The 27,449-nt window shown below is 38.7% G+C and overlaps 1 protein-coding gene across 1 annotated transcript in view; it reads right to left on the minus strand.

Annotated features, from left to right (window-relative positions):
- Positions 1-2,322: 2,322 nt before the first annotated feature.
- Positions 2,323-27,449, minus strand: part of ORC5 (origin recognition complex subunit 5) — an 84,508-nt gene continuing 59,381 nt past the window's right edge. The window contains exons 13-14 of the mRNA XM_025380965.1: positions 18,707-18,819; positions 2,323-2,874 (exon numbers count right to left, since the gene is read on the minus strand). Of these exons, the coding sequence (XP_025236750.1) occupies positions 2,829-2,874; positions 18,707-18,819 (159 nt within the window). The 3' untranslated portion in view covers positions 2,323-2,828. The remainder of the gene's footprint in view (positions 2,875-18,706; positions 18,820-27,449) is intronic.

A 27,449-nucleotide genomic window follows, 5' to 3' on the forward strand; every position in this document is an offset into this window, starting at 1 on the left:
ATACAGCTGGTATTTGATCCAAGGATTCCAGAGCCTGGAGTCTCAACTGCTATCTTGGTATCAAGACTTTGACCACTTTATGACTAATGAAATGAGGCTTCGTAGATCAGAATCCCTTCCAGAGTTGTTGAAAGGAATTGCTGCATTAATGAAAGCTTGAAATGGGCTTGAAAATGACTTGACAGAAGATCGAGACCATCCTGGCTAACACAGTGAAACCCCGTCTCTACTAAAAATACAAAAAATTAGCCGGGCGAGGTGGTGGGAGCCTGTAGTCCCAGCTACTCGGGAGGCTGAGGCTGAATGGCGTGAACCCGGGAGGCGGAGCTTGCAGTGAGCCGAGATTGTGCCACTGCACTCCAGCCTGGGCGACAGAGCAAGACCCCATCTCAAAAAAAAAAAAAAAAAAAAAAAGCCGAGCTCGGTGGCTCACGCCTGTAATCCCAGCACTTTGGGAGGCTGAGGCGGGCGGATCACGAGGTCAGGAGATCGAGACCATACTGGCGAACATGGTGAAACCCCGTCTCTACTAAAAATACAAAAAAAAAAAAAAAAAAAAAAAAAAAAAAAATTAGCCGGGCGCGGTGGCGGGCGCCTGTAGTCCCAGCTTCTAGGGAGGCTGAGGCAGGAGAATGGCGTGAACCCGGGAGGCGGAGCTTGCAGTGAGCGGAGATCGCGCCACCGCACTCCAGCCTGGGCGACAGCGCGAGACTCCCTCTCAAAAAAAAAAAAAAAAAAGAAAAGAAAATGACTTGACAGTAAGAAGGAAGAGGGAGTAACATCTCCACCTATGTATACCTGGCTCACGGTAATTGAAAGAAGACATTTGTAAAATGGAGGCCCACCTATGTATAATCTAAAAACCTACAGCTTAGTAACTTTCTTCTGCTACCACCTAAATTACTTTTAGACCTAGGTAGAGTAGATGCTGAGTATAATTTAAGTGCCTCCTCTCAACAGAAATTTCAGGCCCACTGGCCAGCATAATTCTCATTATTGGATTCCCTCCTGTAATTGGAGATTCGTATCTTCCAATTAGAGAATTCCACTTGCAGATGACCCTTGTTAAAATGCCAGCATCCATATTTAGCTCTGTTAGTATTCATTTAAATAAATTAATCAAATTAGCTAGTGAGTCATTTAGCAAGCCATTAGAAAGTAAATTACAAAACAGGAAAGTTCTGATGACCCAGTCAGGGGCAGGGAAAATCTGGTTACACATGTTATGCAGGGAAACCACATCTGGGGCTGGTAACAAGCTGGGGCAGTACAGGAGAGGAAATGCACTGGGCAGGAGAGAGGTGACCAGCTGTATGAGGATGCATGCATAGTCACTTATAGGAAACTTCACCTCCTTTCCATCCTTCTTCCCAGTTTCCTATTTGATAACTTCTCCCCTCCTCTGATATCCCAGAGTTCTTCCCTCAAAATACAGACTGGTTCCACCTATCCCTGACAGGCTGAACAGCAGACATGCATCTGCAAAACAAAATATGAGGGGCTGAAAGCTATCCTAGGCAGTGTTGCTCCTTCTTCAATCAGCTACCCAAATTGTTTTCTACACCTTGATGACACGGATTTCTGCATGCAGGAAACTAAGCCAGAATCCACACTACACATGGCTTTTCCCTGATCCTGGCATCTCCAAACATCTTGTGAAACACAAACTTCATTTTCTGTGGGACAAGAGACTTACAGTGAGGATGCTCTATCACTTGTGGATGTCAATCTTCGGGCAAGAAAGTCTGTCTTATTTATGTAGGGAGGCGAAAGGAATTCCATTCCTTTTCTCCCTAACTCATTCTCTCTAAATAGTAGATAACTACTTGCTTTCTTTGAACCAGATAGTTACACTAAAAGTGCCTATTGTGAGAATTTTTCTTCAAAAAAATGAAATAAAATGCCACTGAAATTTACACTAGGCTTTATAATTAAGAACTTTAAGTCTGCTTAAAGTAATTTTCAAGTATTCAAATGGTAAAAGAAAACTTCAAAAATATGGACAAGAAAATCAAAACCAAAGTTCACAAGTGATATAACAGGAAAAAAATGTATTGTGGAACTCTTGAAGGTCAGTGATTTTAAAAAAGAGAAAGAAAGAAAATAAAATCATGATACTGATTTTAAAAAAACAAAAACAAAAACAAAACAAACAAACAAAAAAACTGGGTTGGGTAGCTAATTTTAAGAAAGTGACCAGATAAACCTTATACAAGCATACCACAGTTATCAAGTAGGCTGAAAGGGGGAAAGTTGGTCTGTTTCTGATCAAAGTACCTTGCCTTTTGAGAAAAGCAAGTGAAAAGATAAGCACATACAAGCTTGGATTTTAAAAAGCTTGTATTTATTATATTTTGCAACTATGATCCTTTTAAAACAGTGGCCTTAGGAAAATCTGCTTTGGCAAGCGACTGCAGAGGCTCCTGTGGAGAGGAAGTGAAAAGAATGGGCATATAAACAAGGGCTGCTGGCACGTTCAAAGCGCAGGGGATAGTTCACAGAGCAAAATGTAGTCCTAAGTAAATGGGTTTCAGGCAATTTCAGTGTTAAGATAACATCATTAAGAGTAGAACAGATTGTGCTCAAACCCTGCTGTTTATAATTAACACGTTGCTTCCAAATACTCCAGGGTCCCTGGTAAATAGTCTTCTGCTCACATCCACCCAGACCAATCAGAATATTTTCATCAGATTCCATGCTGGGCCAGCACCTGTTTGGACAAATCCAGTAGAGCCAAAGAACTCCTCTCCTTGGCCAGCTAAGTAGTTGGATGAACACAGCTTGGCTTAGTCATTGTCACAGTGTCCATATGGCTCTGAAGCTTGTTTTCACAAGAAATCATACAAGTATTTTATTATGTCAAAGTTCACCGTCCTAAAAACAAAAACAGATAATATGTTAGCATTCTCGCCCCTAGATTGCTCAGCTTTGTATGATTCTGGAAAGCACATGCAAAATAATTCATGACTAATGCTAAAAATCCTATAGTACTATTAAATGCACCCTGATAGGACTGACTTTAATTCTTTAAAATGTTATTACGAACACAATTTTTTAAAGTTTTTTGCCATGCACAAAGTTTGCCTTTCTAAAAAAAAAAGTAAACGAAGCTAGAGCTATTCAACATTCTGTGCTTCAATTGTACTACAGAAAGTTTAGAATTCATTTGAAAGCTATTTGCTTTTTGTCTAATATCCAGAATAAAGTAATTAGAGATTCAAAAGTATTTAAATCTTCTTTGCTTCTGAACGTTGTTTATCTTCCGAGACACCTGTTTTATCATTACATAATGCATAGCTCATCTGTCCTCATTTGTAGTTTTCATTCTTTTCAGTCTTTTAACGCTGGCTGACCTGTGTGTGTATTGTAACTAAATCTGTATGATCCAAGAATACGATACAACAAACAGACGATGTGAATGTATATTTTTGTACTCTGATGGCAGGCAGAATAAAATAGCAGAGAGAGAGACATATAATTATTCTCCTTTCACCAAACTCATTCTTCACTATAAATATTCAGACTTGGAGGTTTATTATTTGAATAAATGGTCAAAATAATTGGATATAATGATCTAGCAATAAGTATAAAATTAAAGCCTTAAGTATTCAATTCTGCAAAAATAATCATCCATGTGAGAACAGCCTTTTAGAGATTCACTAATTGCATGCTCTTATTTATTAAACCATCATCAATTAATGTTTTTGTCTATCATTTTGCAATATACTTTCTAAAAAAGTTTCTAAGCAAATGACTGACATATTTTTCAAAATGTGGAATGGGGAACTATAGATACTGCTTATGAAAACACATTTAAAAATAGCTAAAAAGAGATGCTATGGCTATTGTGGCACCTAATGTTGGACTGAAGAATGTAATAGTGTCTCTCTGAAGAATACTAAGCCTTTCCAAATGGTATAAAAATACTGCCAAACAATCCTGTAGAACTAAAAATAGTTAAAAAAAAATCTTAAAAGATGCAAAAAGTATGGTTATTAAATCATAACGTTACTTTGTATGTTTTTCTTTCATTCAACTCTAGAAACACCCAAATTTATGGGCACCAAAGGACTTTTGACACATGATTTTTTTTGTTCGTTTCTGAGGTGGAGTCTTGCTCTGTCGCCCAGGCTGGAGTGCAACAGCGAGATCTCGGCTCACTGCAACCTCCGCCTCCCTGGTTCAAGCAATTCTCCTGCCTCAGCCTCCCAAGTAGCTGGAACTACAGGCATGTGCCAACCTGCCTGGCTAATTTTTGTAGTTTTAGTAGAGATAGAGTTTCACCATGTTGGCCAGGCTGGTCTCGAACTCCTGACCTCAGGTGATCTGCCCACCTTGGCCTCCCAAGGTGCTGGGATTACAAGCATGAGCCACCGCGCCCGGCCAACACATGATTTTAAAAAAATCATGATACTGATTGAAAAGATCTTATTTAGAGGACCATAGAAAGGAAATGAATAGACTACTTTTAACCATGGACAAAAAAGGCAAGTGGTGTTTGTACATCTCTCCAGGCACATTTCTCCACAATGACTTTGAGTCTTAGGTTATAAACCTAAACTGATACAGTAAAATGGACCTAATGTTGTGTTGCTTTTTTTTTTGCCTGGACTTGGGTGAAAATGAAATTTTTGAAGCAGGTAAGATTAAAACAACTTAAATTCCAATACTAGGAGAATCCATAAATTACAATACATTATTTGATGAAATATTATACAGCCATACAAAATGATCAATATGAAGATATACCAGCAATATTAAGGGAGAAAGAGAGAAGAAAGAATTGCAAATAAGTTGTAAAGGCTGCAGAGAAATGTTTGTCTAATGGACTAGTACTAGAAGAGAGCACAAACAAATGAAAATATTGTGATGTTTGCAGGACTTTTCTATTTTTTGAGAAATCTATTTGTGTTACCATAGCATTAGCATAGTTTGTACAATAAAAGTAATAATAGAACAGATTTAACAGAATGAATGGAGTGACTTAAAAACACTAAGCAACGTAAATGTTCATAAAACTTTCACTATATTCCCTTTCTGTGCTTTGTCGGTGGTAAGTATTCATGCAAACTGAATCATATAGTAAGAGTTTTAGATTAAAAAAAATCAATCAGGAATTGAATATAAGATCATTCCTTTAAGAAACATTTACTTCCCAAGATGTGTCACTATCTCTACCATTCCTCCACCCCCAATATAAATACGTAACTTGCCAATTGATCTCAAATATATTATTTTAAGACATGGCAAAATTTGTTAGAATAACCACAGGGGCAACATAAAAAAATATGCCACACATCCCAAAGATAACTTTGTGCTTTAAAGTACTTGAAGACAAACAATCCTCTTTAAAGAAAGGTATAACTTACAAGAGAATTGTGTAATTTGCATGGATGTTCCCTAGCTTTCCATGGCCACAGATGCATATTAGAGTCATGTAAGTACAATTTTAAACTTTGGATAACTTTCAATATACTATGGGAGATTCTTCCACAGAACATAAATGAATTATTTGCTAAAGTAACCAGCTGGAAAGAAATACAGTAAACACAAATAGTGTGGTGGCAATTTTCCTAGGAGTAATTCTTAAATCAGAATTTAGAATACGTTAATACAAGTTAATTATATGGCATATATTTAAGAATTTAATTTTGCCTTTATCCCTCTATTTCATTTTGTTGATTCATTAAAATATTTTCTTTTAGAATACTATTTTGTTTCCTTTTACTTTTGTGGGCAGTTTGAGTTTGAGTTTTTTTTTAAATTTTTTTTATGACAACTTGCAACCATAAAACTTTAAGTTGTAACCTCAATTTATCTTATAGTGCCTTCCCACTGACTGTGGAAGAAAAACAATTGAAAATGTGTAACTACCATTCACATTAAGAACAATCCAAGAACAATATTTAGTAAGCTTCTCAGTCATCTGTTATCTGCCTTCTCTCATACTCTATCTCCAAATTCTATGTTCCCTTTCTAGAATCAGTTTCCTCCAGCTTCTCTGTCTAAACCTTTCCGCTGTAGTCTCTATATCCTCTCTCTCTTCAAGGAATGGTTAATTTTCCCCTTCCAGGCTTAACTGAAAGTGGGCTCCCTGCAAAGGACATAGTCTTTTCTTCAGCTCCTTCCAATGAATGTTTAATGCTCTACTGTACCCCCAGACAGTTCTGTCAGGGGGAGCTGGTGTCCTGTGCAAAAAGCTCTGCTACTCTGAGATTAAGACCATTCTGCTCACCATCCCCATCCTCTTTGTCGCTATCCCTTAGCCACTGAGTAATTTAGCATACAGTTCAGTCTTCCTTTCCAACCCAAGTCCTGCGTCAGCCTAGTGACTTCACTATATATTTCTTACCTCCAATAACCTTTTCTACTCTTATAATCACACTCAGAAATGCTCTACTTCTAAAGAAATAAATTCAGACATTCTACCTTATGATCCCCAATTTCTTCCTTTTTTGCTATCTGGAACATGTTGGGACAATCAGTTCACAAATGCCTTCATTTTTTCCTGAGCTACAAACATTAACTGAGTATCTATGTGCTAGGCACTGAACTATTAGCCCCCGACTGGCTTTACTTCCTTCCTGGCCTTCCTAACTTAGACTCCATGATTCATCAGATCACGTGGTTACTTGCTGGAATCCACTGAACTTACCTGGCAAAACCCCAATACGATGTGATTTCATTTATAATTATTAGCTGTCCCAGTCTCTAGCATATGGATTGGTGTTGGAGAACACCACAAGTCTCACAGATTGGTGCCATTGTAAATTCAAGGTCAAGAACCTCAACACTCCCAACAAACTGCTTTCCTTTCAACAGTTTCTTCCATTCCCCATGGCAGCTATTTCAAATGTTTCAGATTTCTCTAAACTGCTACTACTTCTGCCCTTAGTCTCAATTTTGTCTCCTCCTTCTCAGAGAATATAGAAGTCATCAGATCAGAACTCCCTCAACTTTTTGCACCAAACCTCCAAATTCAGCTCCATCAGAATCCATCTTTTTCTCTTGTTATAATGCAAGATCCGCTCTCTCATCCACGGCTCTTGCAACTCAAATTCTAAATCCCATGCTTATATAACATTTCAGTAATTGCGTGCTTTAAATTAATCTTTCTTGCTTTTGTATCATTAACTCTCCTTCTCTATCTGTTCTTTCCTGTCAGCATTTAAATATGCTCAAATCTTTAAAAAATAAATAATAACCCTCTCTCAACCATACAACCCCTTTAGCAGTTATAATCCTGTCTCTCGGCCAGACACAGTGGCTGATGCCTGTAAACCTAGCACTTTGGGAGGCTGAAGCCGGTGGATCACCTGAGGTCAGGGGTGTGAGCCAAGCCTGGCCAACATGGCAAAACCCCATCTCTACTAAAAATACAAAAATTTTCCGGGCGTTGTGGCACGCAACTGTAATCCCAGCTACTCAGGAGGCTGAGGCAGGAGAATCACTTGAACCTTGGAGGCAGAGGTTGCAGTGAGCGGAGATCATGCCACTGCACTCCAGCCTGGGTGACAGAGTGAGATTCTGTCTCAAAAAAAAAAAAGGAAAAAAAAAATCCTCTCTCTCCTTTATAGTAAATAAATAAATAAATAAATAAATAAATAAATCATAGAATATAGGCTAATAAAAATAGGATATAGCTATGTTATATTTGTTGCTGTATCTCCCCAAAGCCTACCACAGTGTTTTGTTTATAATGGGCAACACAACAAATGTTAAATGAATGAAAAACATTCTCTCTTTGCTACATCTACTTTCTCATAAGTACTACAATATGACTTCTACTTCATCATACTACTGAAAGTGTTCTGGATAAAGCTATAAATGACTGCTTTATCAGTAAATCAGAGAATTCTGCTTGATTTCTTGGTGACAATTGACTTTTGACCATTACTCCCTTCCCTTATAGTTTCCTAGTTTTCCTTTATATACAACTTTATATGAACTGTTATATGCACTTAAGCTCACATCATGAGTTATTTTCTCATGTTACTATCCTTCAAAAGTGTGATGTTCAGTAACTGTATAAAAATACATGATGCTCCATTTCGCTGGCGGAGCAAGATGGCCAAATAGGAACAGCTCCAGTCTCCAGCTCCCAGCGCCAGCGACACAGAAGACAGGTGATTTCTGCATTATCAACTGAGATACTGGGTTCATCTCACTGGGGAGTGCCTGACAATCGGTGCTGGTCATCTGTTGCAGCCCGACCAGCTAGAGCTGAAGCAGGGCGAGGCATCGCCTCACCTGGAAAGCACAAGGGGGAAGGGAATCCCTTTTCCTAGCCAGGGGAACTGAGACACACAACACCTGGAAAATCGGGTAACTCCCACCCCAATACTGTGCTTTAAGCAAACGGGCACACCAGGAAATTATATCCCACACCTGGCCGGGAGGGTCCCACGCCCACAGAGCCTTCCTCACTGCTAGCACAGCAGTCTGCCATCTAACCGCAAGGCAGCAGCGAGGCTGGGGGAGGGGCGCCCGCCATTGCTGAGGCTTAAGTAGGTAAACAAAGCCCTAGGAAGATCGAACTGGGTGGAGCTCACAGCAGTTCAAGGAGGCCTGCCAAGTCTCTGTAGACTCCACCTCTGGGGACACGGCATAGCTAAACAACAACAACAACAACAAAAAGCAGCAGAAACCTCTGCAGACACAAGCGACTCTGTCTGACAGCTTTGAAGAGAGCGGTGGATCTCCCAACACGGAGGTTGAGATCTCTGAGAACAGACAGACCGCCTGCTCAGGTGGGTCCCTGACCCCTGCGTAGCCTAACTGGGAGACATCCTCCACTAGGGGCAGACCAACACCCCACACCTCACACGGTGGAGTACACCCCTGAGAGGAAGCTTCTAAAGCAAGAATCAGACAGGCACACTCGCTGTTCAGCACTATTCTATCCTCTGCAGCCTCTGCTGCTGACACCCAGGCAAACAGGGTCTGGAGTGGACCTCAAGCAATCGCCAACAGACCTACAGCTGAGGGTTCTGACTGTTAGAAGGAAAACTAACAAACAGGAAGGACACCCACACCAAAACCCCATCAGTACGTCACCATCATCAAAGACCAGAGGCAGATAAAACCACAAAGATGGGGAAAAAGCAGGGCAGAAAAGCTGGAAATTCAAAAAATAAGAGCGCATCACCCCCTCCAAAGGAACCCAGCTCATCACCAGCAACGGATCAAAGCTGGACGGAGAATGACTTTGACGAGATGAGAGAAGAAGGCTTTAGTCCATCAAACTTCTCAGAGCTAAAGGAGGAATTACTTACACAGCACAAAGAAACTAAAAATCTTGAAAAAAGAGTGAAAGAATTGATAACCAGAATAATTAATGCAGAGAAGGCCATAAACGAACGGGCAGAGATGAAAACCATGACACGAGAAATACATGACAAATGCACAAGCTTCAGTAACCGACTCGATCAACTGGAAGAAAGAGTATCAGCGACTGAGGATCAAATGAATGAAATCAAGCGAGAAGAGAAATCTAAAGAAAAAAGAAGAAAAAGAAATGAACAAAGCCTGCAAGAAGTATGGGATTATGTGAAAAGACCAAATCTACGTCTGATTGGGGTGCCTGAAAGTGAGGGAGAAAATGGAACCAAGTTGGAAAACACTCTTCAGGATATCATCCAGGAGAACTTCCCCAACCTAGTAGGGCAGGCCAACATTCAAATCCAGGAAATACAGAGAACGCCACAAAGATACTCCTCGAGAAGAGCAACTCCAAGACACATAATTGCCAGATTCACCAAAGTTGAAATGAAGGAAAAAATCTTAAGGGCAGCCAGAGAGAAAGGTCAGGTTACCCACAAAGGGAAGCCCATCAGACTAACAGCAGATCTCTCGGCAGAAACTCTACAAGCCAGAAGAGAGTGCGGGCCAATATTCAGCATTCTTAAAGAAAAGAATTTTAAACCCAGAATTTCATATCCAGCCAAACTAAGTTTCATAAGTGAAGGAGAAATAAAATCCTTTACAGACAAGCAAATGCTTAGAGATTTTGTCACCACCAGGCCTGCCTTACAAGAGGCCCTGAAGGAAGCACTAAACATGGAAAGGAACAACCCGTACCAGCCATTGCAAAAACATGCCAAAATGTAAAGACCATCGAGGCTAGGAAGAAACTGCATCAACTAATGAGCAAAATAAGCAGTTAATATCATAATGGCAGGATCAAGTTCACACATAACAATATTAACCTTAAATGTAAATGGACTAAATGCTCCAATTAAAAGACACAGACTGGCAAACTGGATAAAGAGTCAAGACCCATCAGTCTGCTGTATTCAGGAGACCCATCTCACATGCAGAGACACACATAGGCTCAAAATAAAGGGATGGAGGAAGATCCACCAAGCAAATGGAGAACAAAAAAAAAGCAGGGGTTGCAATCCTAGTCTCTGATAAAACAGACTTTAAACCATCAAAGATCAAAAGAGACAAAGAAGGCCATTACATAATGGTAAAGTGATCAATTCAACAGGAAGAGCTAACTATCCTAAATATATATGCACCCAATACAGGAGCACCCAGATTCATAAAGCAAGTCCTTGGAGACTTACAAAGAGACTTAGACTCCCATACAATAATAATGGGAGACTTCAACACCCCACTGTCAACATTAAACAGATCTACGAGACAGAAAGTTAACAAGGATATCCAGGAATTGAACTCATCTCTGCAGCAAGCAGACCTAATAGACATCTACAGAACTCTCCACCCCAAATCAACAGAATATACATTCTTCTCAGCACCACATCGCACTTATTCCAAAATTGACCACATAATTGGAAGTAAAGCACTCCTCAGCAAATGTACAAGAACAGAAATTATAACAAACTGTCTCTCAGACCACAGTGCAATCAAACTAGAACTCAGGACTAAGAAACTCAATCAAATCCGCTCAACTACATGGAAACTGAATAACCTGCTCCTGAATGACTATTGGGTACACAACGAAATGAAGGCAGAAATAAAGATGTTCTTTGAAACCAGTGAGAACAAAGATACAACATACCAAAATCTCTGGGACACATTTAAAGCAGTGTGTAGAGGGAAATTTATAGCACTAAATGCCCACAAGAGAAAGCTGGAAAGATCTAAAATAGACACTCTAACATCACAATTAAAAGAACTAGAGAAGCAAGAGCAAACACAGTCAAAAGCTAGCAGAAGGCAAGAAATAACTAAGATCAGAGCAGAACTGAAGGAGATAGAGACACAAAAAACCCTCCAAAAAATCAATGAATCCAGGAGTTGGTTTTTAGAAAAGATCAACAAAATTGATAGACCGCTAGCAAGACTAATAAAGAAGAAAAGAGAGAAGAATCAAATAGATGCAATAAAAAATGATAAAGGGGATATCACAACCGACCCCACAGAAATACAAAGTACCATCAGAGAATACTATAAACACCTCTATGCAAATAAACTAGAAAATCTAGAAGAAATGGATAATTTCCTGGACACTTACACTCTCCCAAGACTAAACCAAGAAGAAGTTGAATCCCTGAATAGACCAATAGCAGGCTCTGAAATTGAGGCAATAATTAATAGCCTACCAACCAAAAAAAGTCCAGGACCAGATGGATTCACAGCCGAATTCTACCGGAGGTACAAGGAGGAGCTGGTACCATTCCTTCTGAAACTATTCCAATCAATGGAAAAAGAGGGAATCCTCCCTAACTCATTTTATGAGGCCAATATCATCCTGATACCAAAGCCTGGCAGAGACACAACAAAAAAAGAGAACTTTAGACCAATATCCCTGATGAACATTGATGCAAAAATCCTCAATAAAATACTGGCAAACTGGATCCAGCAGCACATCAAAAAGCTTATCCACCATGATCAAGTAGGCTTCATCCCTGGGATGCAAGGCTGGTTCAACATACATAAATCAATAAACGTAATCCAGCATATAAACAGAACCAAAGACAAAAACCACATGATCATCTCAATAGATGCAGAAAAAGCTTTTGACAAAATTCAACAGCCCTTCATGCTAAAAACTCTCAATAAATTCAGTATTGATGGAACATACCTCAAAATAATAAGAGCTATTTATGACAAACCCACAGCCAATATCATACTGAATGGGCAAAAACTGGAAAAATTCCCTTTGAAAACTGGCACAAGACAGGGATGCCCTCTCTCACCACTACCATTCAACACAGTGTTGGAAGTTCTGGCTAGGGCAATCAGGCAAGAGAAAGAAATCAAGGGTATTCAGTTAGAAAAAGAAGAAGTCAAATTGTCCCTGTTTGCAGATGACATGATTGTTTATTTAGAAAACCCCATTGTCTCAGCCCAAAATCTCCTTAAGCTGATAAGCAACTTCAGCAAAGTCTCAGGATACAAAATTAATGTGCAAAAATCACAAGCATTCTTATACACCAGTAACAGACAAACAGAGAGCCAAATCATGAATGAACTTCCATTCACAATTGCTTCAAAGAGAATGAAATACCTAGGAATCCAACTTACAAGGGATGTAAAGGACCTCTTCAAGGAGAACTACAAACCACTGCTCAGTGAAATAAAAGAGGACATAAACAAATGGAAGAACATACCATGGTCATGGATAGGAAGAATCAATATTGTGAAAATGGCCATACTGCCCAAGGTAATTTATAGATTCAATGCCATCCCCATCAAGCTACCAATGAGTTTCTTCACAGAATTGGAAAAAACTGCTTTAAAGTTCATATGGAACCAAAAAAGAGCCCGCATCTCCAAGACAATCCTAAGTCAAAAGAACAAAGCTGGAGGCATCACGCTACCTGACTTCAAACTATACTACAAGGCTACAGTAACCAAAACAGCATGGTACTGGTACCAAAACAGAGATATAGACCAATGGAACAGAACAGAGTCCTCAGAAATAATACCACACATCTACAGCCATCTGATCTTTGATAAACCTGAGAAAAACAAGAACTGGGGAAAGGATTCCCTATTTAATAAATGGTGCTGGGAAAATTGGCTAGCCATAAGTAGAAAGCTGAAACTGGATCCTTTCCTTACTCCTTATACGAAAATTAATTCAAGATGGATTAGAGACTTAAATGTTAGACCTAATACCATAAAAACCCTAGAAGAAAACCTAGGTAATACCATTCAGGACATAGGCATGGGCAAGGACTTCGTGTCTAAAACACCAAAAGCAACGGCAACAAAAGCCAAAATTGACAAATGGGATCTCATTAAACTAAAGAGCTTCTGCACAGCAAAAGAAACTACCATCAGAGTGAACAGGCAACCTACAGAATGGGAGAAAATTTTTGCAATCTACTCATCTGACAAAGGGCTAATATCCAGAACCTACAAAGAACTCAAACAAATTTACAAGAAAAAAACAAACAACCCCATCAAAAACTGGGCAAAGGATATGAACAGACATTTCTCAAAAGAGGACATTCACACAGCCAACAGACACATGAAAAAATGTTCATCACCACTGGCCATCAGAGAAATGCAAATCAAAACCACAATGAGATACCATCTCACACCAGTTAGAATGGCAATCATTAAAAAGTCAGGAAACAACAGGTGCTGGAGAGGATGTGGAGAAATAGGAACACTTTTACACTGTTGGTGGGATTGTAAACTAGTTCAACCATTATGGAAAACAGTATGGCGATTCCTCAAGGATCTAGAACTAGAAGTACCATATGACCCAGCCATCCCATTACTGGGTATATACCCAAAGGATTATAAATCATGCTGCTATAAAGACACATGCACACGTATGTTTATTGCGGCACTATTCACAATAGCAAAGACTTGGAATCAACCCAAATGTCCATCAGTGACAGACTGGATTAAGAAAATGTGGCACATATACACCATGGAATACTATGCAGCCATAAAAAAGGATGAGTTTGTGTCCTTTGTAGGGACATGGATGCAGCTGGAAACCATCATTCTCAGCAAACTATCGCAAGAACAGAAAACCAAACACCGCATGTTCTCACTCATAGGTGGGAACTGAACAATGAGATCACTTGGACTCGGGAAGGGGAACATCACACACTGGGGCCTATCACAGGGAGGGGGGAGGGGGGAGGGATTGCATTGGGAGTTATACCTGATGTAAATGACGAGTTGATGGGTGCTGACGAGTTGATGGGTACAGCACACCAACATGGCACAAGTATACATATGTAACAAACCTGAACGTTATGCACATGTACCCTAGAACTTAAAGTATAATAATAATAAAAAATAAAGATGCTATTGATTGACTGCCATTTTAGACATTTAGGTTATATCCTGTGATCCTTATTATCTCATTTATTTCTGCCACAGGTGTTTGGAATGAGGCCAACCTTCCTTTTTTTTGGTAACTATCCTTGGGACTTCCTCTCCCATGAAGCCTTGATTTGGAATGAGACTGTCTCTGAGCTTCCTTCTTGCTGTCCCCCAAAACAAATTCATATGGTTCCCCTTCATCTGAATTTTTACTGCTAATCACTGTAGGAAAACATGCAATATTTATTTAGTACATACTAAGTTTAAAGCACTATGCTAGGTTTGAGGATAAGGCAGTGACAGACATAAACACAGTCTGCTTTGAGCTTATGAGCTTATATTCTAGAAAGAAAGACGAACTATAATTATTCAATTATTTAAGTAAAACTTGTTAAGTATAATGAAGAACAAAATGGGAACTTCCAAATTTTGTGTGTGGGGGGGGGTATGGGGTGGGGGTGATGATGGTGGCTGTGGTATTTGTGAGAAGGCGTCTTTAAGGAGCAGACATTTAAACTGAAATCTAAAGGTTATGTAGCAGTTAGCTAGGTGAAGGACAGGAGAAGCTGGAAAATGCTGTATATACAAGGATGGGAAGCAGAATGGTGAATATAAAAAATGGAAAAAAGCCACAGTGGTTAAAGTGCAGATACCGAGGAAAGAAGGTGTATGTGCTAGATGGGGCTAGGCACAGGTAGGAGCCAGATCATTTGGGCCTTGTAAGTTATTGAAAAGATTCTGTTATTTATCTCAAGAGCTATGGGAAACTACTGAATTTTTTTAAGGAGCAGGGTGACATTAAATTTTTATAAAATCATTCTGGCTACAGCATGGATAATAAATTATAAGAGGATAAGAGTAGACAGAAGATCAATTAGACTGCTAGAGAAGAGATGATGGTGGCTTGATCTAGAGTGATAAAAGTATCATGATAACAAGTGAATGAAATTGAAACAAATAAGAGGGGCTTTGTAAGCTCAATAGGCCAAATGATTGAATATTACGAGCGGGGGAGAGAGAGATGTCAAGAAAGACTCTCAAATTTCAGGCCTGGGCAACAGAGCAGACTGCAGTGCTTATCACCGAAATAAGAAACACTGGAGGAAAGCCAGATATTTCACTTTTTGTTGGCGGGTTGAAGCAGAGGTTAGAATTCCTAAGTTCAGTTTTGGAAATGTATTAATATAGCTGGGAAACAACAATAAAGGTCAAGAATATTGTACACTTGATCTTAGCCAAAAGGCCGAGAAGCGATGGGTCAAGAATATTATAAAAAATAGATCTAGTCTTTAAAAATAGGGACATTATTAATACACAGATGATTGTCGAAGTCACAGGTGTGGCTCAAGTTGCCTAGGGAAAAAAATGTAATATGAGAAAAGAGCCTAGGGCCAAGCCCCAAGGAACAGCTATATTTAAAGGTCAGGTGGTAAAGATAACCTTTGTTAGTAAGAACAACCAAAGAATAAAGAGGAACACCAGAATACTGTGGAATCATGTCTAAGAGAAGAGAGTTTTAAGAAAGACACAGTAGCCAACAGTGTTAGGTGCCACTGAGAGGACAAACAGCCGAGACTAACAGAGGTTCTGGGATAGTGGAGGAGATGGAATTCAGAGCATAGGTAAAAGAATCCACCTTAGGAAGAAGAAACCCATCCTGCTGAAAAAGGAAAGTAAGAGAAGATGGACACCAACACAGGTAGCTCAATTCTCAATTGAGGGTTTCAACTTTGTTCTGTGAAACAGAGTGAAGACTGAACAGAATGAACGCAGACATCAGAATTTGTGGTTTAAACAGAGTCAAGAATTTCGGTGGAGGCTGGGCGCGGTGGCTCATGCCTGTAATCCCAGCACTTTGGGAAGCTGATACAGGCAGATCAACTTGAGGTCAGGAGTTCAAGACCAGCCTGGCCAACATGGTGAAACGCTGTCTCTGCTAAAAATTAGCCAGGAATGGTGGTGTGTGCCTGTGATCCCAGCCACATGGGAGGCTGAAGCAGGAGAACTGCTTGAACCTGGGAGGCAGAGGTTGCAGTGAGCCAAGATCGCACCACTGTACTCCAGCCTGGGCAACACAGCCAGACACTCCATCTAAAAAAAAAGAAAAGAAAAAAAAAATTCAGGTAGAAAAGAAGTCTGGATACCAGGTGCCCTATTATTTCAACACATGAAGTGGAATGGCTGGGGAGACAAAAATCAGTCTTAAGGAGAATAGGGAAATAGAGCCAGGTTGCATGGGTCTCAAGGAAGTCCACATTTTTATAAGAAGTTGGGGGCAGTAACAGTCTGGAAGTGGCAACAGGAAGGATGGCACTGAAATGACCTCCAACCCTGAGGGATTAGGGTTTGAGAAAATACATAGCTACAACTAGAGATAAGTCCAGGGGAAGCAGCATCCCAAAGAAGGAATCAGGTTTTAGCTAAGGCAATGAGGAAGACTATTAGAAGAATGGGGCACATGGGAGGGAGGGAAAGAATGAAAGGTAAAGTTAGCAAAAACGAAGTACAAAACACGGGGATGAGAGAATGGAAGAGGGCAGGTGTGGGGAGGAGCGGGTGCTCATTCTACGGATATTGCCCATGGGAAGTAGAGAACAGTAAAGAAAACAAAAGAAAGTTACAGAGTCCCCAAGTTCTATGCCAAGATTCCAGGTCTAAAGTTCTTGCTTGCAAGGTGGTAAATGAAAGTGCATGTCTCTGGAAGTGTTGAGCATCCATCACTGTGATGCTCTGCACTAAAGGAATGTCAAATTAAGTCTGATTCAATGGAGATTCACTATATTAGGAACCCACAAACTTCTGTTTTGCATATGATTATGTTGGGCCACAACCTAACATTCAGAGTAATAATAAAATCCCTGAAATAAACAGGCTTCCCTCCAAATTTATGCCTTGGATAGAGGCTCTTAGATACAGAAGTTCCAATATAATTGCTTTTTAAAAGGAAGTAATTGCTTTGTGATCATACTTAACACACTAAAAAATAAGTTTCTGCTCAATTTTCTGTGTAAAAGTTTGCCTGGTTTTATTAAAATGAAACATTAAAACCCTTGACTTCATGTTTTAGAGCCTATATGCCACAAAAATGTGGTAAATACCTGCATCATATTATCACAGAACTCAAAAACATTTTTTTGTAGACAGGGGTCTCACTACGTTGTGGCTCATCTTGAACTTCTGGCCTCAAGCAATCCTCCGACCTCAGCCTCCCAAACTGTTGGGAATACAGGTGTGAGCCACTGCATCTGGCCATTCATTCACTAATTTATTATTTATTTATTTTTCAGAGCACTTTTAATTCAGAAGAGGCTTCAGGGAGAAGCTGCCAACCTATAGACTTCAGAATCTCAAGAAGCTGTAAAATTAATCATCAGAGGAGATCTGCAAATCTATACTGATATCAAGCACTGTTTTAGGCTGGAAAAAATAATGTCTCATGCCTATATACTGTTAATTTTGAAATATATGTAAATACTTTTATGACTAATTTTTAAAGGATGCTAAAATGGAATCTTCATATTCAAAAAGATTAGGAACACACTGTCTATGGAATGCCCTGTTCAACCTGCCAGTCTACACACTCATCACCTCTTCCATTACAGTCCTGACAGATTGTTATCCAGCTGCAACCGTATGATGAAGTCACTTATTCATATAAATGGTTTGAACATTTTCCATAACACTAAGTACACTTCTTTGTAAGGAAACTTGTATTTTTAGACAGCTTTCATTTTGACAAATATACTTTCTTCCCCAGAGCTTCTAACACTCTAGAATTACTCAGAATTAGTTTCATCCATTTTGCACATGACAGACCCCTGAAATACTTAAGACAGTTCACATGTCCTTCCTAAGGCTTTTCTCTCACACTCTGTCCTTCAGTCAGGGACGTGACACAATTCCTCATTCTACCACTCTCCTCGTGCCCCTTCAGCATGTATCCATTTGTCTCTCTGAAAACTCTAAACACAGCACAGCACACCAGATTTGATCTGCCTGTGACAACACACAATAGAATGATTATATCCCCTGACCTAGACACTATATTTCTATCAGTGTTACCTAAGTCAGGATTTTTAAAGCCTTGTAGTCAGCTAAAAAATTTAGGACTTAAGTCAGCTTTCTCCCATCTTATTTCAATACAATAGAGTTTTCTGTAGCCAACTGTCCATTAAATCTTACCTTGCTACTATGGGATCATTTATTCCAGCCTATTAAGGTCTTTCAGAATCTTGATTTTTGTCCTCTAACATATTAGCTATTTCTCCCAATTATATGTCATTTGTAAATTTGAGAAAGTTCATTCTATAGTAGCGGTTATTCATTCTTGGCACTTAAATACATGATTTTTTTCATGTTTAAATGTCATGACTAATGACATTACATTAGGAAAACACTAATTTTTATATTTAGTATCTCATTTACATAATTCAAGACATTTTACCTTGCAATAGCTCTGATGAAGTCTAGAGACACTGTGCATTTATATTTTGGTCCATCAAGCTGATCGTCATGGCCAACCAGGGTTAACAGCTGAAGGGTCACTAGAGAGGTAATCTACAAGAGAACATTTTTATAAGACACTGTTTTAATAAGATTATGTAATACCTTTGTTTCTGAAACATCTTATAGTCTGATAAAGATACATAACTGAATCACAAAAAACGTCTGCAAAGAAAATGACTACTTTGCAATCTGTAAACACAAATTTGTACATGTTTACTAGTCTGACAACTAGGACTAGTTGTCAGAGTCCTCGTTTTTTTTTTTTTTTCTTTTTTAGAGATATGGTCTCGCTCTGTTACCCAGGCTACAGTGCCATGGCTTGATCACAGTTCATTGGAGTTTCAAATTCCTGGGCTCAAGTGGTGCTCTCAACTCAGCCTTCCCAAGTGGCTGGGACTACAGGCACATGCCCACCACACCTAATTTTTTTATTGTTTTGTAGAGACAGGGTCTCACTGTGTTGTCCTGGCTGGTCTTGAACTCCTGGCTTTGTGATTCTCCTGCCTTGGCCTCCCAAAGGGTCGGTGATACAGGAGGGGAAGGCAGGAAAGTGCTGGGTAGAGAAGGGCGTGGTCCCTGGCTAGTGCTCCACCCCCAAGTCTGTGCCCACAGACCTAGGTAAGGACTGGCATTTCAGTTTTCATGCCTAAATGTTACATTTTCCAAGACCACCCTGGCAGCCACGCCCCCATCCTGTGCCTATAAAAACCCCCAGACCCTAGCAGGTAGAGATACAAGCGGCTGGACATTAAGAGGAATACACTGGCGGAAGAACACACAAGCGGCTGGACAGCGAGAGGAACATACCGGCAGACACCTGCAGATGCCAGCAGGCCATCTATGGTGGGACGACACAGAGTTTGGCCAAGAACGGCTAGACTTCAGGGGAAAACCACCTTCCCACTCTATCCCCCTTCGGGCTCCCCATCCATCTGCTGAGAGCTACTTCCACTATTCAATAAAACCTCGCACTCATTCTCCAAGCCCACATTTGATCTGATTTTTCGGTACACCAAGGCAAGAACTCGGGATACAGAAAGCCCTCTCTCCTTCCGATACGGCAGAGGGTCTAATTGAGCTAACACAAGCCACCTACAGATGGCAAAACTAAAAGAGCACACTGTAACACACACCCACTGGGGCTTCAGGAGCTGTAAGCATTCATCCCTAGATGCTGCTGTGGGGTGGGAGCTCCACAACTTGTCCGTGAGCATGCTCCCATTAGAGGTTTGAGCCCCAGGACACTGAAGAGGCGAGCCACTACCCCTGCGAGGGGGACGAGGGAACTTTTCCTGCTTCACTGGGATTACTGGTGTGAATCACTGCACTCAGCCCAACCAAGAGTCCTAGTTTAACAACTGATTCAAACAATCAGTCCTTAAGAATTCTACTAGAGACAGCTTTGTTTCATTAGTGACTCAGACACATGACTGCCAAACCTTTAAAAGCTGCAAATAAAGCACATTCCTTCTCTAAACATTTTACAGAATTTCTATCTAAATAACTCAGAATACAAAATCTATACTCCTTTGGGAATAAAACAATTATAATATGGATTTAGGCCCTTTTAAGAGTTGGGTAGCTGGTTAGATAAAAGATAAGAAATACATCCTTCAGAACTGGGCTTAGTCTTGGTTTAAAACTTTCTTTCTTTTCTTTTTTTTTTTTTTTTCCTGAGGCAGGGTCTCACTCCATTATCCATTCTGGATTGCAGTGGCACAATCATGGCTCACTGCAGCCTCAACCTCCCCAGACTCAAGTGATCCTCCCACAGCAGGCTCCTGAGTAGCTGGTACTATAGGCACATGCGACCACACCCAGCTAATTTTTTGTACTTGTTGTAGACATGGGGTTTCGCCATGTTGCCCAGGCTGCTCTTGAGCTCCTGGGCTCAAGTGATGCACCTACCTAGCCTCCAAAGTGTTGAGATTACAGACGTGAGCCACCGCACCCAACCATTGCTTTAAAACTTACTGCTGATCATGTACTCAGGAAAACACCAGAAGGATTATTAGTAAAAGCAAAAGTGTATTTTGATAGGTCAAAATTAAAGTACAAAATCACTTAACATTCATAAGGCCAACTAAAATATTAAGTTCTTTGAAATCTAAGAAAGGAAGCTGATCTAAGAACTGAAATTCTTTGAGTGCCCATTGTCTTCTCCTAATTTCTTATTTTTATCTCCCATAGGCCAGCAGGAAAAAGAGCCAGCAATGGCAGTAAGATAACATTTGGAGACTTAGTTACCTGTAACTGTTCAGTGGCAATATGAATAAGAGTTTTAGGTTACGTGATGTGTAATACCTAATCATATGTCTTAGGAATTAAAATGTTCACTTAATTTGGGACTAATACTTTACAGATGCTAAGTAAACATCCTATGAATAATAAAAACACTAATAGCAGTAGTAATTTGCTTGGTACTAAGTACTCTATACACACTATCTCATGTTATTCCTCATTACCCTCATGTCCACAAGGTGGACATTATTATACTTTTTTTTTTTTTTTTAAATAGATGAGCTTTAGAGATCTTAAGTAACTTTCCCCCTATTCCAGATCTACTGGCTTAGCAAGAATTCAAGAATCCATGATCATCTTACTACACTACATTTCCCATTACCATTTTGAAGGGAAAATTGTCATGCAGTATTCAGTCTGCGATTACTTTACTAACAAATCAAAGGGTGAACAGATAATAAATATATAGAGTATCTTATGTAGAGAAAATTCTATATTCAGTAAATATGAAACATTATTTCAACTGGAAAAACAATTTATATTAATACATCAAAATACAAAGCTCTGCATTCAAAAGGCTGACTTTAATTTCTAATTCAGTATCAATAATTAGGTTACAACTTGAAATATCTTTTATAAATATTCTGTGTGTGTGTTGAAAAGAATATGTATTTTGCAACTGTTAACGTGCTTTGTTACATGTCTATTGCTTTGTTACATGTATGTCTATTACATAAGACACATACGTAACAGACATTATTTGTATGGTTAAATCTTACATTTTTAAAATCTGCCTGATCAAAACTGACACAGGTATTAAAATTCTTCCGTTATCACAGAATCTTTTTCTGCTTTGTATTTTTTAAGCTACGTTACTAGGTAACGTACATACAGATTTAAAATTACGTTTTGTTGACAAACCTTTTCATTATAATAACCCTTTTTTTCTCCAGTAATGTCTTAGCTTACGATGTATTTTTTTCTAATCTTAATATAGCTATATTAGCATTCCTTTATGTGCTCTGCCTTTTTCTTATGTTACTTTTCATGATTCTACTTTCAAGGTTCATGTTTTCTCAATTTAAAACAGTTCTCATGTAAATAACATATAGTGGGATTTTGTTTTTATAGTCACTCTGACAACTTTTACCTTTCATTAGGACCATACATAGACTCCATTTGTTTTTTTTTGTTTGTTTGTTTGTTTTTTTTTTTTTTTTTTTTTTTTAGATGGAGTCTTGCTCTGTCGCCCGGGCTGGAGTGCAGTGGCCGGATCTCAGCTCACTGCAAGCTCCGCCTCCTGGGTTTACGCCATTCTCCTGCCTCAGCCTCCTGAGTAGCTGGGACTACAGGCGCCCGTCACCTCGCCCGGCTAGTTGTTTTTTTTTTTTATTTTTTAGTAGAGACGGGGTTTCACCGTGTTAGCCAGGATGGTCTCGATCTCCTGACCTCGTGATCCACCCGTCTCGGCCTCCCAAAGTGCTGGGATTGTATACAGGCTTGAGCCACCGCGCCCGGCCTATTTGTTTTTAATATAGCTAACAATTTTCTAAATTTTTTTTTCTACCTTTATATTGACCTATTTGTCCTTCCTTTCCTTTTTCTCATTCCTTTCTTACCTTTTGTTGTAATTATATTTTCTTATCTCTTTTTACTTTTACTACTTTGTAAGTAGTTCTATAGTCCTTTTAATTCGAATGTCCATTTTGATTTCTTTTTTGGCTCTTCTGCTAGTTTAGAAGTCCTCCTTTATTTCCAACTTACAGAGTTTTTCCAGTTTTTTGTTTTGTTTTTGGAGGATCACAGAAGGTGATCTGCATACTAGCAATCCTCTGAAATTTGTTGAGGCAGCTAGGTTCTCTGGGAGGAAAGAAGGGTGCATAGGAACCTGGGTGTCACTGTGACAGACTGAAAAGGATCATGGTGGCCACCCTGTCTGTTATGCCCACCAGGCCCCTTCTTGTTTTATTCCAAGAATGTCTCCAGTTGATGATGACAGAGCCCAGAGCATGCCCACCATGTGGGATGACTTACCCCAGGCAAATGAGGTGCAGGGTAACAAGAGTTTTTTCTCTTACTTATTAAGGTATCTACATAATATCCTACATTTTGCCTCTTAGCCTGCAAAGTCTAAAATATTTACTATGTATCCCTTTACTGAAAAGGTTTGCTGACCTCTGCATTAGAAGATTGCTAGATTCACATTGTTAATTTAACCAACATTAAAACTAAGATGTTTAGTAACTTGCTCAAAGTGATAATTACTGGATGGTGCCAGAAACTCACTTGACTAGAACTTAAATCTCCTAACTCCAACTCCAAAACTTTTTAAAAACATGCCTAAGCTGTGATCACAGCTAAGAGAGTGCACATCTAACAGATGTATTATACTCTTGCCTGAAAAGAGTGTGTTCTAAAAGAATTAGGATGATCTGCAAAATAGTCATAGAGGGAGAATTCAATAGAATAAACCCAATAGTATGCCTCTAGTACTAAGATGCAAGACTCTTTGCCCTTTAACTTAGAAATCTGCTATATGCTACAAGTTTGCATCCACCGTAGAGGTGGAGCTGTCTGGCTGTCACTTAAGGTATTAAGATCATCCAATTATCTCATTCCCATTCTCACCACTGGGCCCATTTGGATTCCATACTTAATCTTCTAATTTCGGAAGAGAGAGAACATAGTTTAAGAGAAAAAAAAATTCAAAGTTAGTAAGATCTATCTTTTGCCACTTGCTAGCAGTAGACTTCAGATTGGTCAGTTAAACATTGTGGACCTCAATTTTCAAAACTAAAAATCATCGTAATAATCTTTCAGCCACACAGGGATGTTCTAAATATTTATAACTATAAATGAGCACCAAAAAACTGTTAGAATAAATGCTTTCAGTAAAATTGCAGAATACAAAAATCAACAAACATGTCTATACACTTACAATGAACTATCAAAAAAGAAAATTTTAAAAAATCTCATTTACAACAGCATCAAAAAGAATAAGACATGTAAGAATAAATTTAATCAAGAAGGTGAATTATTTATACACTAAAAACTAAAAAACATTGATGAAAGAAATTCAAGAAGACACAAATAAGTGAAAAGATACCTGTGTTCAAGGACTGGAAGAATTATTATTATTAAAATATCCATACTACCAATGTAATCTACAGATTCAATGCAATCCCCATCAAAATTCCAATGGCATTTTTCACAGCTGGAAGTATCACAATTCCTGATTCCAAAGTATATTATTAATACAAAACTATAGTAATCAAAACAGTATGGTAATGGCATAAAAATGGACACACAGATCCACAGAACAGAAAGTCTGGAAATAAAACCACACATATAAGGTCAATTAATCTTTAACAAGGGCACCAAAAATACACTATGGGAAAAGGATAGTCTCTTCAATAAATGGTATTGGAAATATTGGATGTCCACATGCACACAAAATAAAAATGAACTCTTATCTTACACCATACACAAAAATTAATTCAAATGGATTAAAGACTTAAATGTAAGACATGAAACAATAAAATTCCTAAAAGTAAGCATAGAGAAAAAAATTTTCTGACATTAGTCTTGGCAATGATTTTTTCAATAGGCTGCCAAAAGCACAGGAAACAAAAGCAAAAATAAACAAATGAGACTACATCAAACTTAACAGCTTCTTCACAGCAAAGGAAACAACCAATAAAATGACAAGGCAATCTACAGAATGGGAGAAAAAAAAATAAGGTACATCAAATGGCATAAACAAGATAACAGAAACAAAATTATATTAGCAACTGTATTAAAAGTAAATGAAATGCTTCAAATAAAAAGACCGAAAAAATCAAACTGCATTTTGTTTAAAAAAGATACATATAAAATGGAAGCATATGTGAAAGTTAAAGGTCAAGGACAAAATTGAGATATGTCACACAAATTCTAATAAAAAGAACAATGATGAAAATATGTTAAACATCAGACAAAACAGACATGAAATGAGGTTTAAAGAAAGGTTCACATAATAATGATAAAATGCAGGCCCTGAGCTCATATCTCTTACAAGATTAACTGCTTGAGACCGGTATTATGAAGAGAAGAGACACAGAACAGGATGGACAGCCAAGGGATCCAGAAGTCTTCTGGGGAGAGTAAGTATTGCTAAAACCCAAGACAAGACGAATTCAATAGCCTTCCCAGTTTGGAAACAGGTAGAAATCTATAATAGACAGTAGACCTGAAATTTTAATGAATAGGAAGATATGTAGTAAAGAGTGAACACAGTCTTCTATTGCTAAGTATATTAACTTCAACCCTTTCTATTTTTCTGTGAGGGATTCATTTGCTAATAGGTTAGTAACAGCTATTTGAAAAATCATGCATTGAACTCTATTATTAAAGGCAGTTCTCCTTAGTACTTTTTTTAATACAGAAGAAAACATTAATTACCTTGTACTTTGCCACTGACATTTCCTTATATTTCTCATAACTGATACTTTCCTGTTAATTCAAACACTCACATATTTAGATTCTTTAATTGAAACTGTATGCTAAATTACTTTTTCCACAATTTTTTCAGAGAAAAACAAAAAATCTGTCTTTAATATAGTTAAGTTAGGGTCTTAAGAATATTTTCAGATGCCTTGCAGTTTGTTACTTTTAGCACATTAGTTATAACAAATATCCAAAGGCAGAAAGTTGGAACAAACAGGTCCTTAAAGTCACTTTCAGTTCTACCAGGATTCCATGGCTAGATTAATCATGTAAATTGTGCAAAGGATATAATATCACTTCAGCTGAAGATATAGCAGCTAAAAGGCATTTCCAGAATATTAATAAGATGACTGATCAGTTTTTTTTACGGGTAGGGCTAATTTAGGAAAAGCTAATACATTAAAAGAACTAAATCTAAAAAAAGCAATTAAATTAGAACGTGATTTTTCACATTAAAAAAACTCATTTCAGTCTTTTGTTATTCAGATATTCAGGAGAATATCTATTACATAAAGCAGTGAACAGGTCAGGTGTAGTGGCTCACACCTGTAATCCCAGCACTTTGGGAGGTGGAGGCAGAGGCAGGTCGATCACTTGAGGCCAGGAGTTTTAGATCAGCCTGGTCAACATGGTGAAACCCTATCTCTACTAAAAATACAAAAATTATCCAGGCATGGTGGCGCGCGCCTGTAATCCCAGCTACTTGGGAGGTTGAGGCATGAGAAATGCTTGAACCCAGGGAGTGGAGGTTGCAGTGAGCTGAGATCACACCACTGCACTCCAGCATGGGTGACAGAGCAAGACTCTGTCTCAAAAATAAAAATAAAAATAAATAATAATAATAAGGAGTGAACAAATGTACTAAATATTTAAAGGTACTTTCCCAGTTTATTAAAATTTTGCTAGAGTAAAATTGAAAACAAAATCAAGCACAAAGATTAATTAGTGGAGTCAACATTTTGAATCTCAAACGTATTAGTTTATTAACTTACTAAATGAAAACTTCTGGAAAAATACATATAAAACTTTAAAAATTATTTCTATACATGCATAAATAGCAGAATATTCACCTTCCTCTCTATTATCCAATCCTTAAATTAGCTAATTTTTATTTCCAACTACATATCCATGAAACTCTTAAGGACTTACTCTAGGTACTGTGCATTTTAAAATAAGGCTGGGCGCAGTGGCTCACATCTGTAATCCCAGCACACTGGGAGGCTGAGGCAGGCAGATTATCTGAGCTCAGGAGTTCGAGACCAGCCTGGGCAACAGGGCAACATCCTGTCTTTACTAAAAATACAAAAAATTAGCCGGTCGTGGTGGCATGTGCCTGTAATCCCACCTATTCAGGAGGCTGAGGCAGGAGAATCGCTTGAACTTGGGAGGTGGAGGTTGCAGTGAGCCAAGATCATGCCACTGTACTCCACCCTGGGCAACAGAACGAGACTCTGTCTCATAAATAAATAATGAATAGGATCAGAAAAAATATTTATTTACTTCCTTGCTCCACTTTAAATGTTCATGACAATATGATGAACTCAAATCTCTAGGCTAGTATTAATACCTACATAGTCTGATATGGTCAGCGTGGACCTGACAAAAAGTCTCTAGACAGTGAGTACTCAGATTCATCGTGGTGTCTCAGTTTCATGTGTATGAATGTATATGTATAAATAAGGGAGAGGTGGGGCAGAGCCTTTCCCATCTAACTGCCTGAGACCTGTACTATAAAGGAAAAAGACACAGAACAGGATGGGCAACCAAGGGATACAGGGGTCTTTGGGGGACAGTAAATATTGCTGAAAGCCAAGATAAGACAAATAGCTTTCTTAGTTTGGAAACTTGTAGAAATCCATAATGAGAGTACGCCTGACAATTTTAATGAATGGGAAGATACACAGAAGAGAGTTAACATAGTCTTCTATGGCTAAGTATATTAACTTTGACCCTTT

The sequence above is a fragment of the Theropithecus gelada genome, chromosome 3 (assembly GCF_003255815.1).
Source record: "Theropithecus gelada isolate Dixy chromosome 3, Tgel_1.0, whole genome shotgun sequence".
Taxonomy (NCBI): domain Eukaryota; kingdom Metazoa; phylum Chordata; class Mammalia; order Primates; family Cercopithecidae; genus Theropithecus; species Theropithecus gelada.